Source organism: Pieris napi, chromosome Z (genome assembly GCF_905475465.1).
Source record: "Pieris napi chromosome Z, ilPieNapi1.2, whole genome shotgun sequence".
Classification (NCBI taxonomy): domain Eukaryota; kingdom Metazoa; phylum Arthropoda; class Insecta; order Lepidoptera; family Pieridae; genus Pieris; species Pieris napi.
Genome location: NC_062259.1, coordinates 3,902,450 through 3,923,371, shown reverse-complemented (window position 1 = coordinate 3,923,371; position 20,922 = coordinate 3,902,450). Strand labels below are relative to the sequence as shown.

The 20,922-nt window shown below is 32.8% G+C and overlaps 3 protein-coding genes across 3 annotated transcripts; 2 read left to right on the top strand and 1 right to left on the bottom strand.

The window, feature by feature from the left end:
* Positions 1-72: 72 nt before the first annotated feature.
* LOC125062586 (gamma-soluble NSF attachment protein) lies at positions 73-7,991 on the top strand. Its single transcript, XM_047668596.1, has 7 exons — positions 73-263; positions 886-953; positions 2,467-2,621; positions 3,819-3,974; positions 4,281-4,499; positions 6,565-6,807; positions 7,553-7,991. The coding sequence occupies exons 1-7, from the start codon at positions 214-216 to the stop codon at positions 7,640-7,642; spliced, it is 981 nt and encodes a 326-aa protein (XP_047524552.1). The 5' UTR covers positions 73-213; the 3' UTR covers positions 7,643-7,991.
* Positions 7,992-10,829: 2,838 nt separating this feature from the next.
* On the bottom strand, positions 10,830-12,840 carry LOC125062523. The gene is made up of 2 exons (XM_047668515.1): positions 12,546-12,840; positions 10,830-12,472 (listed from the first exon to the last, which is right to left on the bottom strand). Exons 1-2 carry the CDS (start codon positions 12,676-12,678, stop codon positions 12,063-12,065), a joined length of 543 nt encoding a protein of 180 aa, XP_047524471.1. The 5' UTR covers positions 12,679-12,840; the 3' UTR covers positions 10,830-12,062.
* A 1,255-nt stretch (positions 12,841-14,095) lies between these two features.
* Positions 14,096-18,545, top strand: LOC125062534 (potassium/sodium hyperpolarization-activated cyclic nucleotide-gated channel 2-like). Its single transcript, XM_047668532.1, has 4 exons — positions 14,096-14,359; positions 14,753-15,854; positions 17,513-17,686; positions 18,396-18,545. The coding sequence occupies exons 1-4, from the start codon at positions 14,100-14,102 to the stop codon at positions 18,543-18,545; spliced, it is 1,686 nt and encodes a 561-aa protein (XP_047524488.1). The 5' UTR covers positions 14,096-14,099.
* The last annotated feature ends 2,377 nt before the right edge of the window (positions 18,546-20,922 follow it).

The window sequence follows — 20,922 nt, the reverse complement described above, 5'->3', positions numbered from 1 at the left end:
CGTCCTATCCTGTGGACTCTCCCCTTATCTGTATTATCAGACATAGTCATTTATCAAGGTCACTTATATTTTGACATTATAATTTTCAGCTTTAGAAGTCTGAAAGACTTCAGTATACGATTTTGTATTGATTTTGTGGCCTTTCAAGCTGAAACTTTTGAGAAATCATACTGGTCTTCCACATACAAGTGATTGATCGTAAAAGTTGCAAAAATGTCTAAAATTCTTGAGGCTCAGGAACATTGTAAAGCAGCAGAAAAATAGTAAGTGGGAAAAGAGATTTTTTTATTATAATTTAACGTTTGTAATTTTTTTACTTGTATGGATATGTAGTTTGACTTATTTAAGCATTTATATTTTACTACCTTTAGGATACGCAGTGACTATTCATTCAAAGAAAATATGCTATTGATTGATATTTTTATCACCATCATTACTTGTATATATATATATTGTGAGTGGGAGTAAACTCAAGTTCTGTTATATTTCTCTTTGGCTTTCCAACACCAATATCAGCTTCGTCAAAAAGCATCCATGCCGTGTAACTAAATGATGATGATTAATTATCTTAAGATCACGCTAAGAGTTAAGATCATGTAGGCTGTACAATACCCTCTTTGGCATATACTGTCGAAACCGATTACAACAACATCATTTAGAATAAGATACCGGTTATATTGACCAAAATCAAAGATCCCAGCTTAATTATATTTTATAAGGTACTTAATAACAAAGACATCAGCTATAGCTTAACTATAGCTTTTTCAACCAAATATGAGTAGTCCCTTTGATGTTGTTATAACAGATTTTGACCTTACTTAAATATTTTACTATCTTTTGGGTGTATCACATATTATCATGCCTTTAAGAATACATTGTTAACAGTTTAAAGACTGGTTTGCTGAAGTGGAAGCCCGACTATGATTCAGCTGCTGATGAATTCAGTCAAGCAGGTATGTAATGTAATTATTTATTTAAGATATACATAACAAAAACAAGAGTTTCAATTTAGAACAGTAAATGTTTAAAATAAAAGTAGTAAATGTCTTAAAATATGATAATAAATATGTATTTTTCTGATGCTAACTAAACTCATTAGTTAAATGTGATTAAAACAAGTGGTAGAAAGTTTCCTGATGTAAGAATTTGAGCTAAACTTAATTGATTAAGAGACATTATTTTATATATTCATAAATAAGTATACAAAATATATCTATAAGCATGATTTATTATAGAATTTTTTGCTTATTACGATAAATAAGATTTCAGGCTGTAGATTTTTAATACTTGATAGGTACAATAAGATATCAATGGTAAATTATATCACTTTACTTTTGTTCTCTCGACTTAAAGGTAACAGCTAGCTGATAACTATATCGTTGAAATCTCATCTCATAACTCTTTATTTCTTGGTGAATCCTTTAAGATCTTTGCAGTAAAGCTATGGAATTCATTTCTCGTCCCTACCTGCTTAGCTCCTTCTCCATCTTGCTTTAAATCTCTACTGTACAAGAATTAACTGTCCACGACATATCCCTTACGTTTGTACTAACTGATCTGAAATTCGTGATTCATGTGTACTTTTTTATTATTGTCCTTTTCAAAGTTTACATATGTTTTAATTGTTTGCTTTGTTCCATTAGTATTGTCTAATATGTCTTATGTAGTTTTGCACGTCTTGCGCTCGCCTTATCTGATAATTATTTATAATTTTTATTTTAGACAATGATTGCCTTGAAGCGGCGATCTCTTCTAGGCATATCGTTATTAGGCCCCTTGTTACCTTCCTTTTTTATTGTACTGTTTTCTGTAGTAAATCAACGAAATGTAAATAAATATATAAAATAACTCTAGAGAAAATGCTTTGTTTGGTGTTCAAATTATATTTAAATTGGAAATCCTGATCTAGGACGCCATATCTCTTCAATAGGGCATCGGAGAAATTTCCTGTTTGGTGTAACACAAACAATAATTCTAAACGAACTCTTCTTAAACACATTAACACGACACAAAAAAGTACAGCACAGATGTCCATCGACAACAAAAAATAACATTGATCAGAATTGTCTATTTTTTTTGTCTCTCACATGTTAGTTGCCCTCCTTTTTATTTAATAATGTAAATTGTACTATATATTATGTATACTTACAACGTGTTAATTAATTACATTACATTTCCATAAATAATACAACTTTTTGTAATGTATATTATTTATTTATTTATACTTTATTACCTTAATCAAAAACATACACATAACAAAAATAAAAAAATCAGGTTACAAAAGTTATAAGGCAACGGGCGGCCTTATCGCTAACAAGCGATTTCTTCCAGGCAACCCTATATTAAGATGAGATAAAAAAATGACAAATTATGTATTTCAAATAGCAATATTTTATACATTAAATCAGCATTATGCCGAAGAAAAGATAAGTTATTCTATAATAATTTACATATGCTTTATTGTAGCTCAATGTTACCGCATATCCCGTGATGTAAAGAACTCCAAGGAATGTCACATGAAGGCCGCAGAGCTATATGAGAAGAATCGTTCATTCTTTCATGCTGCTAAGGCTATTGAGAATGCAGTTATTGTCAGCAAGGAGTTGTCTTCACCTGAGGAAGTAAGTTTTTCAAATAACTTATAGATTTCGAATAATTTAATAGTTTTTTGAATATAGAACTACTTATAGGGGAGCCCACGATGCTAAATGGGAATTTACTTGAGCGTCATGGAGACCTATTGGGTTGCGAAGCTTAGATAATTATAAGAAAAAAATGTTTTATAAAAAAAAAACCTTTTCATTGGTGGGGGGAGCGGCTATAGACTTTCAAAAATGTAAAACAAAAAACTGTGCCATGGACATACTCGAGCGCGTCAGATATTGATAGCATCCATGTCCTACGGATTTTTAATAATGTATGTATGTTAATCTGATTTTTTGCGTGGTGGGGGTGGTCGTACGTAAGGGTTGAAAATTAAAAAAAAAACCGGAAGAACCGGTTTACTTCGACGATATTTTAAAATATTTATACATTTTTCTAATGTTTATAATGTAAATTTTATTGATTTTTGCAAAGTAGTTTCACTACAAAATACACACTTTATGTTAATATTACTCATAGTTAATATTTTTAAACTAATGTAGGCATCACGCAGCCGCACGTATTAAACTTTTTCGACGAATTATTCTGACTTTGGCTTGTGGAAATCGTCAGATTATATATTTTTTGGCATCCTTGAATTATTTCCTTAAAAATAAAAAAAAATCAGCCACGCTCGAGAATGTCGAGATGACGTTTTTTTTTTCAACTTTGCAGCCCTCCCCTTTCTTTACGTTACTTGCATATTGTCAGATCTGACAATTTAGCATGCAACTAACTTAGCCTACCTTAATCTGATGCGCTCGAGAAAGTCTGATCATTAACTTTTTTTTACTAATCTGATCCTAAGGGTACAAGGTATCTCCCTGTATATTAATCTGCCACGCTGGAGTAAATCCCCACTTGGGCTCCCCAGCTATTAAAGTTCTAATACATTTTCTCTATTACCAAAATGTGTTTAAACTAACTTAGTAATTACCGTAAAGTAATATCATAAAAAAAACACCTTTAGATTTGCTATAACGCCGAATGTCTTATGTTTTTATTCTGGTAATAGGGAATACGTCAGTATGCTATATGAAAGTCCTCTTTTATTTTTAGTACTCCCGTATTTTTTTAGCTCAATGTTATTATACACAACTAAATGTTTTGTACAAAAAATATTTTTATATAATACATTTATGTAGTTGGCTATAATACAAGTTTTTTAATGTCAGTTGTACAACATGGCATGCAATTCAAGCAGCTTGTACCAGCAACATGGTTCAGGAGATGCTGGCGCAAATGTCCTAGACAAAGTCGCCAAGATTATTGAAGAGAAGGCTCCCGAGCTTGCTGTCAAGTTATTCCAGCAGGCAGCTGATGTGTCTTCGGTAAGTTATTTATTATATACATTGATCTATTATGTTTATTTAAAAATATATATCATTACTCAACACAACTTTCTCTTCCAAATATACATAATAATCATCACGTAAACAACAAGATTATGGTAATGTCGTATTGAACTCTACAGGACGATGAGTAGCAAAGGAAACGAAACGAAACCTTATTATAAATGAATATAGAGCGATATTCACGATAATAAGGTCATTCATCCATGTCTTGCTATTATTGTAACCAGAGGTTTTTAAAGCTTTTATCTATAACAAAATTTAAATGAAAAACGTCTTTAATAGGTCGAAAGCTCTCAACATCAAGGCACAGAATACATAAGCAAGGCGTCCCGACTTCTTGTTAAACTGGAGAGATTTGATGAAGCATTGGATAGCCTTAGACGTGAGATTGGCTTCCACCTTGAATCAGGTTATACTGGGGCAGTGGGACGACTTACAGTTGCCATTGTCCTTGTGCAACTGGCTAGAGGCGACGCTGTGGCAGCTGAAAAGGCTTATAAGGTAAAGACTATTCATATTTTTTTAATATGTCATAATGGTCCGAGAGCTTTTTTTTGGATTTATTAAATATTACTCTGCAACATACACTCGGCGTCAAAAAAATCGCACCTTTCCTAAAATTCGTGTCAAGCGATTATAACTCCGAAGATCCTTCCTGTACCTTATCATTATTAGTATCATTTGAAAGCTAATGAAATCCCTTATTTGAAAACGGTAGGAAATTGGCCACCACCCCCATAAAAAAAGAAAATTCTGTGAAAATGTGAAACAATGTGTATTCTGATCAAAATTACAAATAAAAGGAACAATACAAAAATTAAAAATAAACAATGACAATCCTTAAAAATTAGTCTTAAAACTTAGTGTTGCCTCCTCTATCTCTCCAACCAGCTTCCAAGCGGTCAGTCATGGACCTGATGAGCGTCACGACGTGTTCCTGGGGAATGTTGTCCCACTCCTCGATGACGGCATCTCTAAGCTCATCGAGAGTGGTAGGAGCTGGATTACGGGCCCGAACTCGCCGTTTCAGCTCGTCCCAGAGGTGCTCGATAGGATTGAGGTCGGGGCTTCTTGCTGGCCAGTCCATAACCTTGATGCCAACTCGACGTAGGTAGTCCTTGACAATCGAGGCTCGAATGTTCGGCATGAACTCGAAGTTGGCGCCGACAATACCTGCACATGGGACCACATGCTCCTCCAAAACCTCGGTGATATACCGGTGGGCAGTCAGAGACCCCTGACCGCGACGATCTCCAGCTCTGGAGACGCACACGAGGTCTGTCTTGCCGTCGATAGAAATACCGCCCTAGAACATGCAGGATCCTCCTCCATACCCGACGGTTTCCACGGTCCAGGCTGGTGTGAAACGCTCCCCTGGCCGCCTGTAGACTCTCTTACGCATGTTGTTGGTGTACAGGCACACTCGGGTTTCGTTGGAGAACAGGATATTCCTCCACTGGTCGAATGTCCACGGCACGTGCGTTTCGTAAAATCGCTTCCTTTTCGTCCGGTGGATGGCAGTCAATAGGGGGCCTGTAGCAGCTCTCCGGGGCAGCAAATTCTTCTCTCACAGCCTTCTTCTGATAGTGGAGACGCTGTCAGCTGTCCTTCGAGTAGCTCAAAGCCGCTGCTGCAGCTCCACAGCGTTGAAGAAGCGGTTCCGCAAAGACGTCGACACAATGGAGCGATCACCTCTGACGGTAGTGCAGCGACGTCTCCCGGATCCATGTCTCCTGATGTAACCTCCAGTCTCTTGGAACCGTTGGTATACCCGTTGCACTCGAAATCTGCTGATTTTCAGTTGCCGAGCAACTTCAACGTGCCGTAGTCCGATTTGCAGTAGGGCCACCACTTGAGCTGCTTCTTTGCCATGGTATCCATTTTCACTGAGTTTTTTCTTGTCGAAGCTCTTCAGGAGTGACCTCTGTGACGTCTGGATAGCGAATAACCCATCATTGACTTTTACTCCCTCGTTATATACGCGTCCAGGGTGGTATAATTAGTGAGCCACCAAACGCGTACATCGCCACTTTTTAATCAAAGTGCTGATGATTTGTGGTTTTTGATTCTCCGTAAACAAATGATAATTTTTTTGAAAGCTTATTAATTAAGCTTTTAAATGATACTAATAATGATAGGGTACAGGAAGGATCTTAGAAGTTATAACCGCTTGACACGAATTTTAAGAAAGGTGCGATTTTTTTGACGCCAAGTGTATATAAATTGCGTATTGCCTGAAATATATTTTTGGGGAAAAAAATTAATATTTTTAAAAATGTAGGGGTTGATTTAGCCCCGCTACTCACCAGCCAGGTCTGCAATTCCGTGTTGGAATATAATAGGAGAGGTATGTGACAAGTTTTCAGCTTGCCTCAAATACCTGCCCAAAAATTGGTGCCAGCTCTCCTACTATAATGGTTGTATGGGGAGAAATTTTTTCACTATGTTTAATTTACTATTTTGATACTCCTTTAACAATTCAATATTGCTGTTTATTATGTAATTTTATTTGCGAATTGTATGTCAAATGCCAGTGAAGTTTAGGCCATGTATTTTGGTTCATTAGGAATGGGGTAACAATTGCGAAGTGCCCGAAATGCAAACCTTGGAAATGCTCTTACAAGCATATGATGAAGAGGATCGTGATGCTGCGAAAAGAGCGCTTGCGTCACCATTTATACGTAGCATGGACGTTGAGTATGCGAGATTGGCGGGAACTATACCTCTGCCTGAAGGGATTGATCCTGTTCCAAAAGCAGCTGTAAGAGAAAATGCGGCGCCGTCCTATGTCAGCGTGAATATAAGCGAAGTAAGTATAAAGTGCCTATGATAGTTTATTAAAAATGAAATTATAAAAGGTCTTTGATGCTCTCAATCATATGTTAATATGGGACGGGTATTATCCAACTTCAAAAATAAGTGGTCAGATGGACATGATCTATTTAGGCTTCCAAGTATAAGTTGTTAAATTTGATAATTGTGTTGGTCCACAAATTTTTAGTAACCTTATGGGGAGCCCCTATTTGATTTAATAATAAACTAATACTTATTACTACTTAGAAAACTGTTCATCAAAATCAATTCGGTAGTTGTGGGATTTGGGACTTGTGTAACACATAAATTTTGACAGGTATTTGAAGTCGGTTTAATTTTTTTTAATGGTATTGGTCTATTGGCTTGAGCGTGTGGTCGCTAAAGAAACTTTTGTGAGGTAACCGATATGCCTTAGACGTGAGAAGTATATATTATCTAATATATAAAATTCTCGTGTCGCGGTGTTTGTGGTTAAACTCCTCCGAAACGGCTTGACCGATTCTCATTAAATTTTGTGTGCATATTGGGTATGTCTGAGAATCGGACAACATTTATTTTTCATGTTGAAATGTTGAGGGTAGTCCACCCCAAAATATATTTTTTTTATGATACAACATTAAAAAATACATACAACCCCTAATTTTCACCACTCTACGATCAACACCTTTTTTTTTATAATTGATATACATGGCAAAACGACGTTTGCCGGATCAGCTAGTAATAATATATATTTCTGTTAGGGTGAAGTAGCGAACACGTCACGAGCAGAGATAGAAGAAATCGATTTCGCTGATAATAGAAAGACCGAAGAAGAAGACGATTTGTGTTGAATATCAGGTATTATCTCGGTGTTCCATATGAGGATTATCCCTAATTTGCACTTTAGTTGTAAATTATTGCATTGTGTTGATATGAAAGTAAAAATCGATTTGTAATACGTAAAAAATTTGTTTGTATTTTACATATATTCTGCACTTTGTTGTCTGAAAATATAGCCTATTCATTCAGGTATTCTAATTGTTTCACAATTTTGACATCTGTTCAGTAGTTTTTGGGTTTGATTGTCACAAACATACATATACATATTTCCTCAATTATTATTACCGTATTTCAAAACACGAAAGTTTATGCCCTCACTCTATAGAAGAAATTTTAATTTTTATAATTGTTATGTCTGTTTAAAAAACCGCAGCAGGTATAGCGTTTGGTGGTTTTGAATAGCCAATTTGTATTATACAATTTCTGGATATAATCTTAAAGAAGTCGGTTATTTTAAAGGTGTAGTTACTGCAGTTGTCTTAGTTAATAGGGACAGAAAATATGTTGAATTAAGTATATAATGAATACTTCAGGTAACAGCCGAAATAATTACCTCTTCATATAATATTTATCCATACATATATTATGTACTTAGTCATCTGTTTGGTTTAGTGAGGTAAGTAAATGGCGCTAGATAGTGCTTTTTAAAGTAAAAGGGAATTCTATTTATAATACTAATGTTTTAATTGTCTGTTTCTGCTAAATGTATCTAGAAAATTGATTATTTAAATACGATAACTTTTAATATTAAACTTGTAGTGAATAACCGATTTTGAATCTAAATGTATATTTGACATTTAACTGAAATTTTTCGGTCTATATTCTAAAATTTAAATCAATCTTGAATGTAGTTTTACGATGGCTTAGATTGATACCTTGAGATATTTAGATTCAAGGGTAATATGCTCATAGATCTTAATATCATATCAATTAACACACGTAACATATATTTGTATCAATTTTATTTTAAGTACCATATACTGTTGAAGCTTTTCGTAATAACTAATTTTATATGAAGTTAATTGCATATAAGGATGCATTTATTTGTATGTAGATTTGCTAGTTGTATTTGAACAACAATATCCATTTAAAATTTCTTGTATCGTTAGTAGGATCGGTGCAACAAATGTTTTTTGCTTGTATAACTTGTTATATCATTCCATGTAATGGGATAAGTCTACGCCCCTTTATGGCCTATTTCTCTATGAATTTCGTCCACAATATACTCGCTTAGCAATGTAATGTGAATAGACATTACCACCACAATGTACTTTTAGGCATCACATTCCTAATTTCTGGGTAACGTACTCCTAAGACGCTGGGAAGACTACGAAATACTGCGATATCCGTTAGTTTATTTGGTAAACACACAAACTTTTAAATAATTCTCGACTATTTCAACCCTTAAAAAAGATTTAAATTTTAACATGAATATTAAGTACCTACATTCTTATTCTAAAACAAAACAATTGGACAGTAACAATAAGGAGAAGAAAATATTTTTAACAAATTTATTGAACGAAGACATTGAATTTTCTGATGGGTTTTAAATAAAATAATGAACTTAATTGGAGATGGTAGAATGTACAGTGGAGATTGTCTTTATATACCATTGTTTGTAAATTAAACGCAATTTGATCGATGGTAAGGTCACCCTTTAGATTTAAATGATAATTGTATATTTCAGGTATAATAGTAGTGTCAAAAATAACCTTAGTATTCCGAAATTTAAAAATAAAACTTTTAATATGGTCACAGGTTTTCGGTAAGATCCAACCAGCTTTATGAATTTTTATAACATCCAAACACACTCTAACATCGCTAATGTTAGTTACTCAGAACCTGTAGCTTCACTTTCTAAATTATCTTTAGAAACGTACATTGATTTGTTAAAAAGCAAAAAAGTTAGTGTGTTGTAATATTAAAAGCATATGAAAATATATTAGTAATTTCCCCTTAATATTAGGTTATGATATCTAGTTAAAAGATTTTTGATTAAATTAATATAAACATATTTATATAAAATGTATATATATGAATAAACTTTTACATGAATAATATTTTTCAATCTACTGATAGATTGATATTTTCCAACATGTTGTAGTTATTCTAGATGTTGGGTTCTTATGTTATATATTCTGTTAGTTCTATTATAGTAAATACATTCATGCATAAATGTTAAATTAGTATTTTAATATATTTAATCATGTGAACATTTTGTGATGAGTTAGGCCGGCTTGGCAGATTCTATCTTAATTAATTGACAACGACAGTAGGTTAACATGAGAAAATAGGCACAGCAGATTTCTGCAGTTATTTGTTATTGTGTGGTTTTTACTATTAAAAAGAATTCAAAGTTAGACTATTTCTTTGTTAAATAGCAAAAAATTTCATAGACACTACTTTTAAGCTGTATTTATAAACTTAATACATACTAAATAGGAAATAATTTCGACAGAGCGGAACAGATTTCAATTTGACATGTATTTTTTATTAATAGGAGATTACCTGAATTATGTAAACTTGATTGTATAGTTTAAGTGTTATGGATCTTATACAAATATTGTTTATGTTGATATCATGTTATGTCAATTTAAAATATTTCGTGCATAAGAATAAAGCTTTCAATGATTTTGTGTTATTATTTACATCTGTAATTTAGATTAAAACTGCATTAAATTTTAAAAAGAAGTTGGATTCAAGTTCCAGCTTGTTCTAGCAAAATAATCGTATCTGTAGCTACTTTGTAAATTATTTAATTTTTGTGTCAGCAAATTACTGACTTCAAAAACAAAATATCTTCAGAACTCAGATCTACATTAATGAAACATACACTAAATATCAATGCAAGCAGCCCTCAACCATCTGGGGCCTGTGGAAAATTTTCAAAAATTCAAAAGTTATTAAAACCTTCGAGATTTTCAACGTACTCAATTACACGTTGTTTATGTCCCATTAACGGCCATAGGCCTCCTCTTTTAGGCGAGAGGGAATGGTCTGTAGTCCCCATGCTAGCCTAATACGTATTGTAGACTTCACATGCATCCATCTCTTGGTCAGAGCCCTCTTGGGTCGGAGCCCGTGGCATTGTGCCAGCCCTGCCACCCTATTGTTACGCTACTGCCTCAAAGTGTATTCATTTATAGACTCCACTAAAAGCAATTGTGTTAAGGTAAAGAGATAATAAAAAAACATCAGTTTTATTCCACATAATATATTTTATAAAATGATTTTGAGTCCTGTTTATACACAGTCACATTTGCAAAACGAGCATTGTATACACAGTGATCAATTAAAATCCTTAAATTCTAAATACTACATTGCCTTACATACTATATTAGTTAATTCTAACTTAAACAATAGTTTAATGAGAATGCACCTCATTGTAATTGATTCAATACACTTAAGGTTTTAACGTTTTTTCATGTCAGAACTAAAATAACAGAACCAACATTCTAGAACAATGGCCAGAAATATGCTTGCTTCACTACACAAACTACCATAATATTGTGATACAACTAGAAACCTTTGAGGATCATAATAAGATGAAAATTGCTTTTTAAATGTTGTCTCATCATGCGCTGTCTATCACTTGTTGTCAGTTTTAAACAAGACTCTTAAACAATATGTATATGTACGTATAAGATTCTTAACATATTAACTACATGATTAGTCACATTTTTCTATTAAGTTTAAGTTCATGAAAACAAATGATTAAATCTTTTATTATAGTATTGTATTATTCTTCTCAATAGAAATCGAGATTGTAATTAAAAGAGATATCATTTTACTTGTTGAAGAACCTGTAAAATATTTCTAAATAATACATGATGACAAAACTTACTTTTGTCATTTCATTTTGTGATAGTAAAATATAAGATTCAATAATCATTATAGTATACGTCTTATAATTCATTTAATACTAACAATAAAAACAGATCTATACCTTAAAGCTAGTATGCATCTCCACATTAATACTTTATTTGTTATCATTTAAAAAGAATACATCAATTCATAATTTTGTAGAGTTATATGTCCATTTTCATTATATTTAACCTGCTAATTGGTATACTTAATGTTTATCTGTTGGTTGCTAGCGTAGCTGATTATTCTCAGATCATGCTGTGATAGGTTAGGGTTAGGGTAGAAGGACTCCTTTCTCCTCAATTAGACTCGTGGTTGGTCCGTTGTGCGTACAATCATGCTGTGATATTGGACATGCTGGTACTACAAATGACTTAAAAGCCTTTAGATGTTTTAAAATAAATAGATGTGTTACAGACAGAGCATTTTGTTAAACATTTATATAGTTTTTAAACTAAAATGTACCTAGTTTGAGTGCAATATTATAAGATATAGAATTGACTGCAACACATTAGTATTTAAGAATAGTTCTATTATTCAATAGATCAACAAAGAATATAAAGGTAATTATTGTATGTTTTTGTGACTAAACATAGTATGTATGTATGGAGGCACCATAGCAGGTACAGATGAAGTTGCTTCTGGTACAGGTTCTTTCTCTTTGTTATTTTTAGGTTTTCTAAATTGAAAACCATTTTTACGAAGTATTTTTCTCAGTGTTTCCCTTGAACCCTTAAAATTAATTTCTTCTTTTAATATTTGCAAGAGTTTGTTAATGGTAGGTACTTCTTTTTTAAAAGTATAGAATTCATGTATTGTTCTCTCAATTACTTGTAGATCATATTTATCAACTTCAATTTTGCCTTTTGTGCGTACCCTCTTTTTAGGATTCTTTTTCAAGGTCTCTGGATCTAATAAACCTTGCTCTATAAGTCTTGCCTCTTTTACTATGTTTAGTACTGTGCGTTCAGATACACCTATTAAAAAAATCCATATAAGGTTGTGATAATAAGTTATTTAATGTATTACAAAAATTTATAAAAAACCTACCAGTTGCAGCAGAAACTCGAACGTATACTTTACTAAGTGGAATAATAGGAACTTGCATTCGCTTTTCTTCATCCATAAACTCTTTCACCTTTAATATAATTTCTCGAACTTCACTCGTTATATTTTTTGGCATTTTTACAAATCACTTATAAAACAAATCCCAAAGAATTGTAAATGTTAAGTTATAAAAATTAAATGTCTATGTACATATTAATGTAAATTTGTAAATATTATAATAAAAATTCAAAGATCCCGAATTTATTGATTTGAGTTTGAAGTTTACAAATAGATTATAGAATTATAGTTCTTAAATGTGACACTTACCGACTGTCAGTGCCAAAATGCCAGATGCCACTTATAACAAAGTGTGTTACAAGGCGCGCTATTTTAAATAAAGGCTGACCGAACAAACTGATGATATCAGGTTTCTAGTCATAATGTTAAGTATAAGTTTTATTCACAAGAAATATTTTTAATAGTAGAACATCAGAATTTTCTAAATCTAAATTTATAAAATATAAGGTTAATAGAATACTCTAACTCAGTGATTGATTTTTTTATTTTGTTCTTCTTTTGTTCAGGTATGTTTTTGACGATCATAAGTGTACAATGTGTTACCTATATGATTGAATGATTTCTGAATTTGAATATATGTAGATGTAGAAACGATGTAGTTTTTTTCTGTGTAAAGTCTATGGTTTATTCAATATTGACGTCGATTGTCGTTATCAAAAGGAATGTTACTGTACAGAGAAAAGTGCTAATAAACTTTAAAAACACGCAGCAAATTGTAATTAGTTGAACTTATAAAAATTATAATATAGGTATTGTCTTTACTTAAAAATACTTTTAGATTGGGTCTCGTGTAAAAAAAGTAACAAAATAATTGTTTTGTATTTTGTAAATAAAAATAACTCTATTACTTTAAAATTTTGCTCGAAACTTGCTAAAGTTACAGCGTTTTCTAATCGTCTCCAAGAATGCAATTATCATGGCAACAAAATTCATCAACAAGCTCATTTGTGTGAATAGTAATATTATTTGGTATTATATTTTCGTAAGCTCTAAGCGGCACTTACTTGACTTAAGGTCCCATTCACATGGGGGACACCTGGGGCAGAGGTCACCCAGGACAGAAGTCCAAATACAGGGTCTATTTTAAGTGTTATGAATATGCTTTATCCATTTCTATTGTCTTTCGATGTGGAATCCTTGGAAGTTATTCTTCTGAATCTATTCCATTATTTAGTTTAGTCTCAGAGTAAGATTCGGATTTGAGCAATAGCGCTAAGTCTCCATTCTGAATCTTGCCGTTAGACCAGATAATTAACAGCGGTATTGCCATAGAAAACCCTACTCATAACAGATGCAGAAATCTGATCTCAATTCTAAAGTGTAGTAAGACCCTAGAAAGAAGGAAGAAAAAAGTAATTGTTGGACAGCCCTGTTTCGACTGCATGAGCTTAAGCGTAAGGACTTAGGACGACTTGTTTTTACAGTAATTAAACTCAAATTTACTTTTGGTGTCCTCAGAGTACACTACTTTTCTTGAAAATGTATGGACGTCTCTTGTTTGGAGAATCCTTTTATGAACATGCGTGCTTAGTTATGCACGAAAAGGATGTCTTGGATTTGGAGTTGAGTGGGAACAGTTGGTTCAAACGCTTAAGAAGATCGTGGGAGGATTTGTTTCTGCTCTCATATAAAGATGAAAGAGCACAGGCTTATTACACGAGCCGACACGCATTGAGAATGGAGAGGGCAAAGCAATTCTATATTTATAGAAAGTGTATACATCCGTTGAGTAAGTTTAGGTAACGGAAAAAAATTACTATTAAAAATTGTGTAAGGAAGACATATTTTAAAGTTATAATATTCACTTAAGCTTTTATAAAAAAAACTGTCTTGCTAAGAAGGATAGGCGGTTTTTAAGTCGGCAATTGTTTTTTGATCAAAGATATTCCTACCATTTGTAGTTCGCCGAATAACAATTCGTCTTCAATTTGAAAAATAAATATATAAAAAGGTTTATATACCTTTATTATGTTGTTATTTAGTTTAAGGTTAGTTAGTTTGTATGCCTATTGCCTATATTACTTCTCTGCCCTCTGTAAATATAACGCCACCAGTTACAAAACGAAAGCAGGATAAACTTATGACTTATATTTTTAGAGATAAAGTAATTGCCAATGGCGCGTTTTTTTCAGGCAATTTTGGGATTACGCTATTGTGCCGATTGTGATATTAAATATGATTATATTTTACCACAGCACATCGCTTACGTACGGTGAGGCTGAGTGGCAATTTTACATGGCCAACGTATTTCTAGAAAGCCTTCTTTTTCTGGATATCTACTATAGTTTGAGGACTGGCTACGTCCATACGGATTCAAAACGAATAATTCTGAATAGTAAAAAAATATTGTTACACTACGCTTCGACCAAGTTGTTCTTTCATGTTTTGGCCTCCTTTCCTATACAAACAATCATGTTCATGAGATATGGTAGAAGTATTAACTGTGCTATCTGTAAGGCAAATAAATTCATTATTGCGTTGCAATTTATCTGCATATTTCGTATGTATCGATTAATCGATGCCACAAGCCAATGGAGTACATATAGAAGATCTGTACAAGTTACGTGCTGGCTTAAGTTTCTTCGTATCGCTATTCTTTGTTTTATCTCTATGCATATTTTGATGCGAATAGCTGATATAATATCTGTTCATAATATTCTTTCTAGGGGCAGTTTAAGCTCTCATTCTTTTTATGCCTCAGTATTGAGTATACGATATGGTAGAGATCCACCGCCGACACACGTGTTCTACTGTTTAGACTTTGCAAGAATCTGCAAGTCATTTCGACTGTTTAGCTTTAGCCTCACGCCTAATGCTTATTTTCCGGATAAGATGACGTCATTGCTCGCGTATTTGGTTGCCATGATGTTTTATATGTGGAGTCTGGTTGAGTGCTATTTTTTATTGAGCTACCTGAAGTATCCCGAAGACCAAATGTACACTTGTGTAGACAGAACTTTGACTTTATCGCGGTGGAGAAGGTTGCCTGACAGTTTTAGTGAGAAGTTATTGACGTATTACAAGTTTAATATGACAAAGCTAACTGTAACGGAGAGACAGAATGGGCTTTATAGAAGTCTTCCAAAAAGTTTAAAGAATGAAATTGCTATATCCTGCAACAGTCGCTTGTTAATGAGAATACAATATTTTGCTGAATGGCCGTCTGAGTTGATCGAACAATTAGTAATGTGTCTTAAAGAGGAAATATATTTGACAGGAGATGTCGTTGCAGAAGTTAGTATTTATTACGTGCTACTATCTGGTTCTTATTTTATAGATTAGATTTATGAATAAAGGCGATATGTTCAGGCATTGCATATATGTTCACTTGGATTTATAAATCGTAAATGTATGTTTCTTTGAATGATTGTGTTTTATATTGCGTCATGTTTTTCATTGTGAGATTTTCTAACAGAATTTATTTGTTCCTGTTATGTATATTCAAACTACACCTAATATGATGTTAAAATTACTAAACAACGTATTAATTATTTAAACTTATTAAGGAACGTTTTATTTTTAGGCGTTATTGAGTTGCAAGTATAGTTTGTTCAGGCATTTGGCAGTACATAAGAAAGCTTTTAACTACTAGGTATATATGTATATAAGACGTACTATGTATAATACTTGATTTTAATAATTTCATCTACACTTTATATATAAAAGATTTAGACAGATTCATATATTACAAACGTGACCTAAATTTAGCTTGTCTTCATTTCAACTATATTTATACATTATAAATTTACTGGTTTTGAACTTTATGTATTGTATTGCTTTTGTTAATTAGGGCAGTAATTCTTTTTTAGGCATGTTGTTTTAGGTATCAGTTTTAGAAAAACCTTTTTTTATATTTTTTGCATTATATTTCTGGAGTAAACATTATATCACACTAACATTTTTATTTACCTCATATTTCGCATGCTTTTGTTTTAATGGCAGATATATCAAGACACTTAGGGTCTGTTTCACAATGTATGGATAAAGTACCAAATAGCTATGTAACACATAAATTATTTGGAAGATAAATTGTGCTATTTGACCTTCATCGGACTCATATATATCATACATAGCGCTATCTGACAGTCGTGAAACGCAACAATAGTGGTCTAAGATCCCGCTATACAACGACCTTCACCGAGATGCTTATTTAATGAAACTTATTTTATATATAATTTAATATGTCAATAAATATAATCCATATGGGTTGCCTTGCAAATTTCAGTCCAGAGTATTTTTAATTAATTTAAAAAAAAATATTTTTTTAAACATTTCACCGGTATGATTATTAGATAAATTCTATACCAATCGAAAGTATGAAGCCCATAGAATATGCAAAAGTTAGATTGTTTTTAATCAATTAATTATTTATGTGTTTATTTTTTATGTGACACTAAAGAATATATACATCTTTAGTATAAAAGAAGGTTTTAGTGATACATATATAATACTACCCTGATTAAAAATATTGATTGAAAAAAGTTCAAAAAATTTACTACATGCAAATTATAAAAAAAAATTTTTTTTAAATATTAATTAAACATACTCTGGACTGAAATTTGCTAGGCAACCCATATGGATTATATTTATTGACATATTAAATTAAATATAAAATAAGTTTCATTAAATAAGCATCTCGGTGAAGGTCGTTGTATAGCGGGATCTTATACTATAGTGTTTATCCTACCAATCAGTAATAAATAGCTAATTTGGAACTTATGTAGAACTTATCCATACATTGTGAAACAGACTAATCTATAAAAGAGTCAATAACAAAAGCTTCTTTATTCAACAATTATTATTCGTCTAATTCCACTGTTTACCAGAGGTAGTCTTCTGTCTCTTATTATCACAAACAATTTTTTAAACCTAATTAAATACCAATATTTTAGTCTTCCATACCAAGTGACGGTCTTATGATAATAGTTGTGGGTGTGTTAGCAATTTATTCGACACGAGATGAAGAGGTTGGCCATTTGGTAGATGGTGATTACTTCTGCGAATTATGCCTAGTCACGGATAGGGAGATACGTATGTCCTCGGTGATCGCATTAACAGCGTGCAAGGTACTGATCATTTATCCAACCTCTACGGATCAGTTAAGAGCTATATATTTATTTTTTGTTGATGTTGGTACTAAAATTAGGGTCTGTTTCACAATGTATGTATAAAGTACCAAATAGCTATGTAACACATAAATTATTTGGAAGATAAATTGTGCTATTTGACATTCATCGGACTCATAACTTATGATGGACTTTATGTGACGAATAGCGCTATCTGACAGTCGTGAAACGGAACAATAGTGTTTATCCTACCAATAAGTAATAAATAGCAAATTTAGAACTTATGTAGAACTTATCTGTACATTGTGAAACAGACCCTTAGTCTTTAAGTTGTACTTACTAAAATGTTATGTTATCAAATCGAATAAATTATTTTTCACTTTGAATTCAGATTAACCTTTATATATACTTTTTACTTTGAGTTAAGAAACTGAATTACGAGTATATCTTTTATGCAATTCAATGGAGATACAATCTCATGAAAACTTCACAATCTGGTACTATAGCCAGATCTGATCTCTTTTTCGGCCTTGATTTGAGACTATTATGTAAATTTAGAATCACTTTTATTATAAAGTAAATAATTATATTGATTAAATCTCTAGTAACGGTAATTGATGATTACTATTAATGAATTTATCTGTTTTTGATTAGTTGACTGAGTATAAATACTGTGGTTTTCTTTTCCGTGCACTTGTTCATTTTTCAGATATTGTTTCTGGAGAAAATAACATTCAGAAAATTGCTGAGATCATACCCAGAGCTGTTTTATAAATTGAAAGATTTGTTAACGGAAAAATACACATCGCAGCGTCAAGCCTCTATTAACCCACTTCCAGTAAAATCAATAAATATTTAGTTTATTACTTTAATTAAAAACATACAACTTAAGTTACAAGGTTTTTTTTTTTACTTGGGGAAATGCATTGCGCATACCCTACCGACGCGACTGCTTAGTGCTTAGTGCGGGAGGGTTATGCGGGACTCGCAATTGTGCATACCTACTAAAACCCCAAGGCGCCACCAACAATCGCCTTAAGGCTGATTTACATTATCTTAGTGTTTAGGAGAGTGCTTTAGGATAGTACTTTAGTTGAAACATGTAAACGCTACTTGCTTTAGTAAACGCTACGCTAAAGAACTTGCCTTTCAAGTTGTACTAAAGCACTCTCCTAAACACTAAGATAATGTAAATCGGCCTTTAGGCGGGATGCGGTAACAGCAGAGCCTTATCCGCTTCCCGACATGCTATGCGGCGGTTGCGTCCGCTTCGTCCCGCCCATTGTTGATTTGTGATGATACTTGACACAGCAAGTATCCTTCACAGATCGGGCCATACGCTTTTAGGAATAGCTAGGGGAGATCGTGTCCAGTGCTTGCAGGGATCTCCATCCCTTCTTTTGAATTGCGAAAGGTTCCTCAGCCGTCCTTCAACTATAATATGTTGATGGTAGTGAATGGGACGCACGGTGAATAGGTACAGTGGATGAGATGGTGTTGGGTTATAAATTTTTCGAATCTAAGTTTGAAAGGTGTAAATTTTGTTTTATTATTGATTTAGGAGTTTTGAAGCCTATTTGAGGTCTAAGGTATATCAATTTCCACGCTATCACCTTCAACCGTAAGAGCGATAATTGCGTGGACGGAAAGTCCATTTCTGCCCAGTAGAACCTACGCCCTCAAGGTTGAGAGTCGAACGCTGAAGCCACTGAACGCACTGTATGAATATTAGAGTTTGTAAAAGTTTAGGGAAAATCTTTAGTGAAAAGGTTTGGATAACCCGAAACCTCCTGTAGTCCACTTTTATTGGTTTAAGTTTATATTTATTTATCAGTATTCCTACAGCTGCTTATTATATATATCTAAACAATAACACAAAATATAATATACACAAAAGCCAAAAATGGAATACACATTTAAACAAACATAAAACACAGTTAACAATTAACAAGTTAATTTTCTCCAAACATTTAGGTTTTAATATCATTGTAAGTATTAGTTATTTTTATTGTTTCATATTTATATAAATATCCATTTACCTATTTTGTTTTGTTTTACTGGAATAATTTAATTATTTACACTTCGTTATCTTATACAAAAACATACATATAAAAAAGCAGATTACATAAAATATTAGGCAAAGGCCGGCTTTAATACAGGCAACCCTAGTATGGAACAATAAAAAAAGAAACGCCTACAGAGGGTAAAGCACAAGAAGTGCATGAATAATAAGCACAAAAGAACATAACATGTAATACTAACTTTAACTAAAATAAAGTAAAATTAAAAAAAAATGTAAAAGCTAATCTTAGGCTATGAGTCACAATTAATATATATATATAAGTACCTAATTACGAGGCAGATAAATGATAAAAAAGAAGATTTTTAAATAAATTAAAATACTGAGCTCGTCTGATATCAAGAGGTATGGAGTTCCAAATTACCTATAATATATTATCCATTCTTCCGTCTTCCGACAGATATTTTTCTGGGATGAGGTTACTCAAATCAATGTATGTTATTATTATTTTAATATATTTATTCACAAAAAGTTACACCTTAATTCAAACCATGCCCCGCAAAACTGCTTACGCAGTTTGACTGCAGGTAACTCGCCTTATATAAACATATCTTCTAAATCACTAAATTAGGTCACACTAATACAATTGGTTTACTTATAGGTTACAGCATATTTAACAAATGGTTTTTTCATACACCTCTAAATTTATCCAGTGAAGGCTAGTGTAGTCAAGTGTAGTCCACATTTACATTCAATTCAGACAAAAAATTACGTTCGCATTAAAAAAATAGTGGTTACTACTTGACCCACAGCCGATATCCGCATTCGTCTTACGATTATTGTTCCAAACGCAACAGATGTCGCTCCTACGTGACCGACATTGTCAATAGATGACCAAATGTTTTCCCAATCGTGACCAAAGCGGGCCATTATAGAAGTAAGGTTTTACGAGAGCTGTGTAGATTCCGCGATCGTGGTCACCGCGCGAGGAATGCGAAATAGTTTTTTCCTTTATTTTAATTAATATTCACGTAAGAGGCGCGTTACAACACCTGGCAAGTCACAAGTGTTGTACAATGTATGGAAAAGTAAATCGAGGCATTCTAAGTAGCCAGCCAGCGGACGGTGAATTAATTAGTGTGTATGACCAAGTCAAAATAAAACTCGAGATTTATTTATTAAGAGCGTTTCTATGCATCATTTTATTCATCTTTGC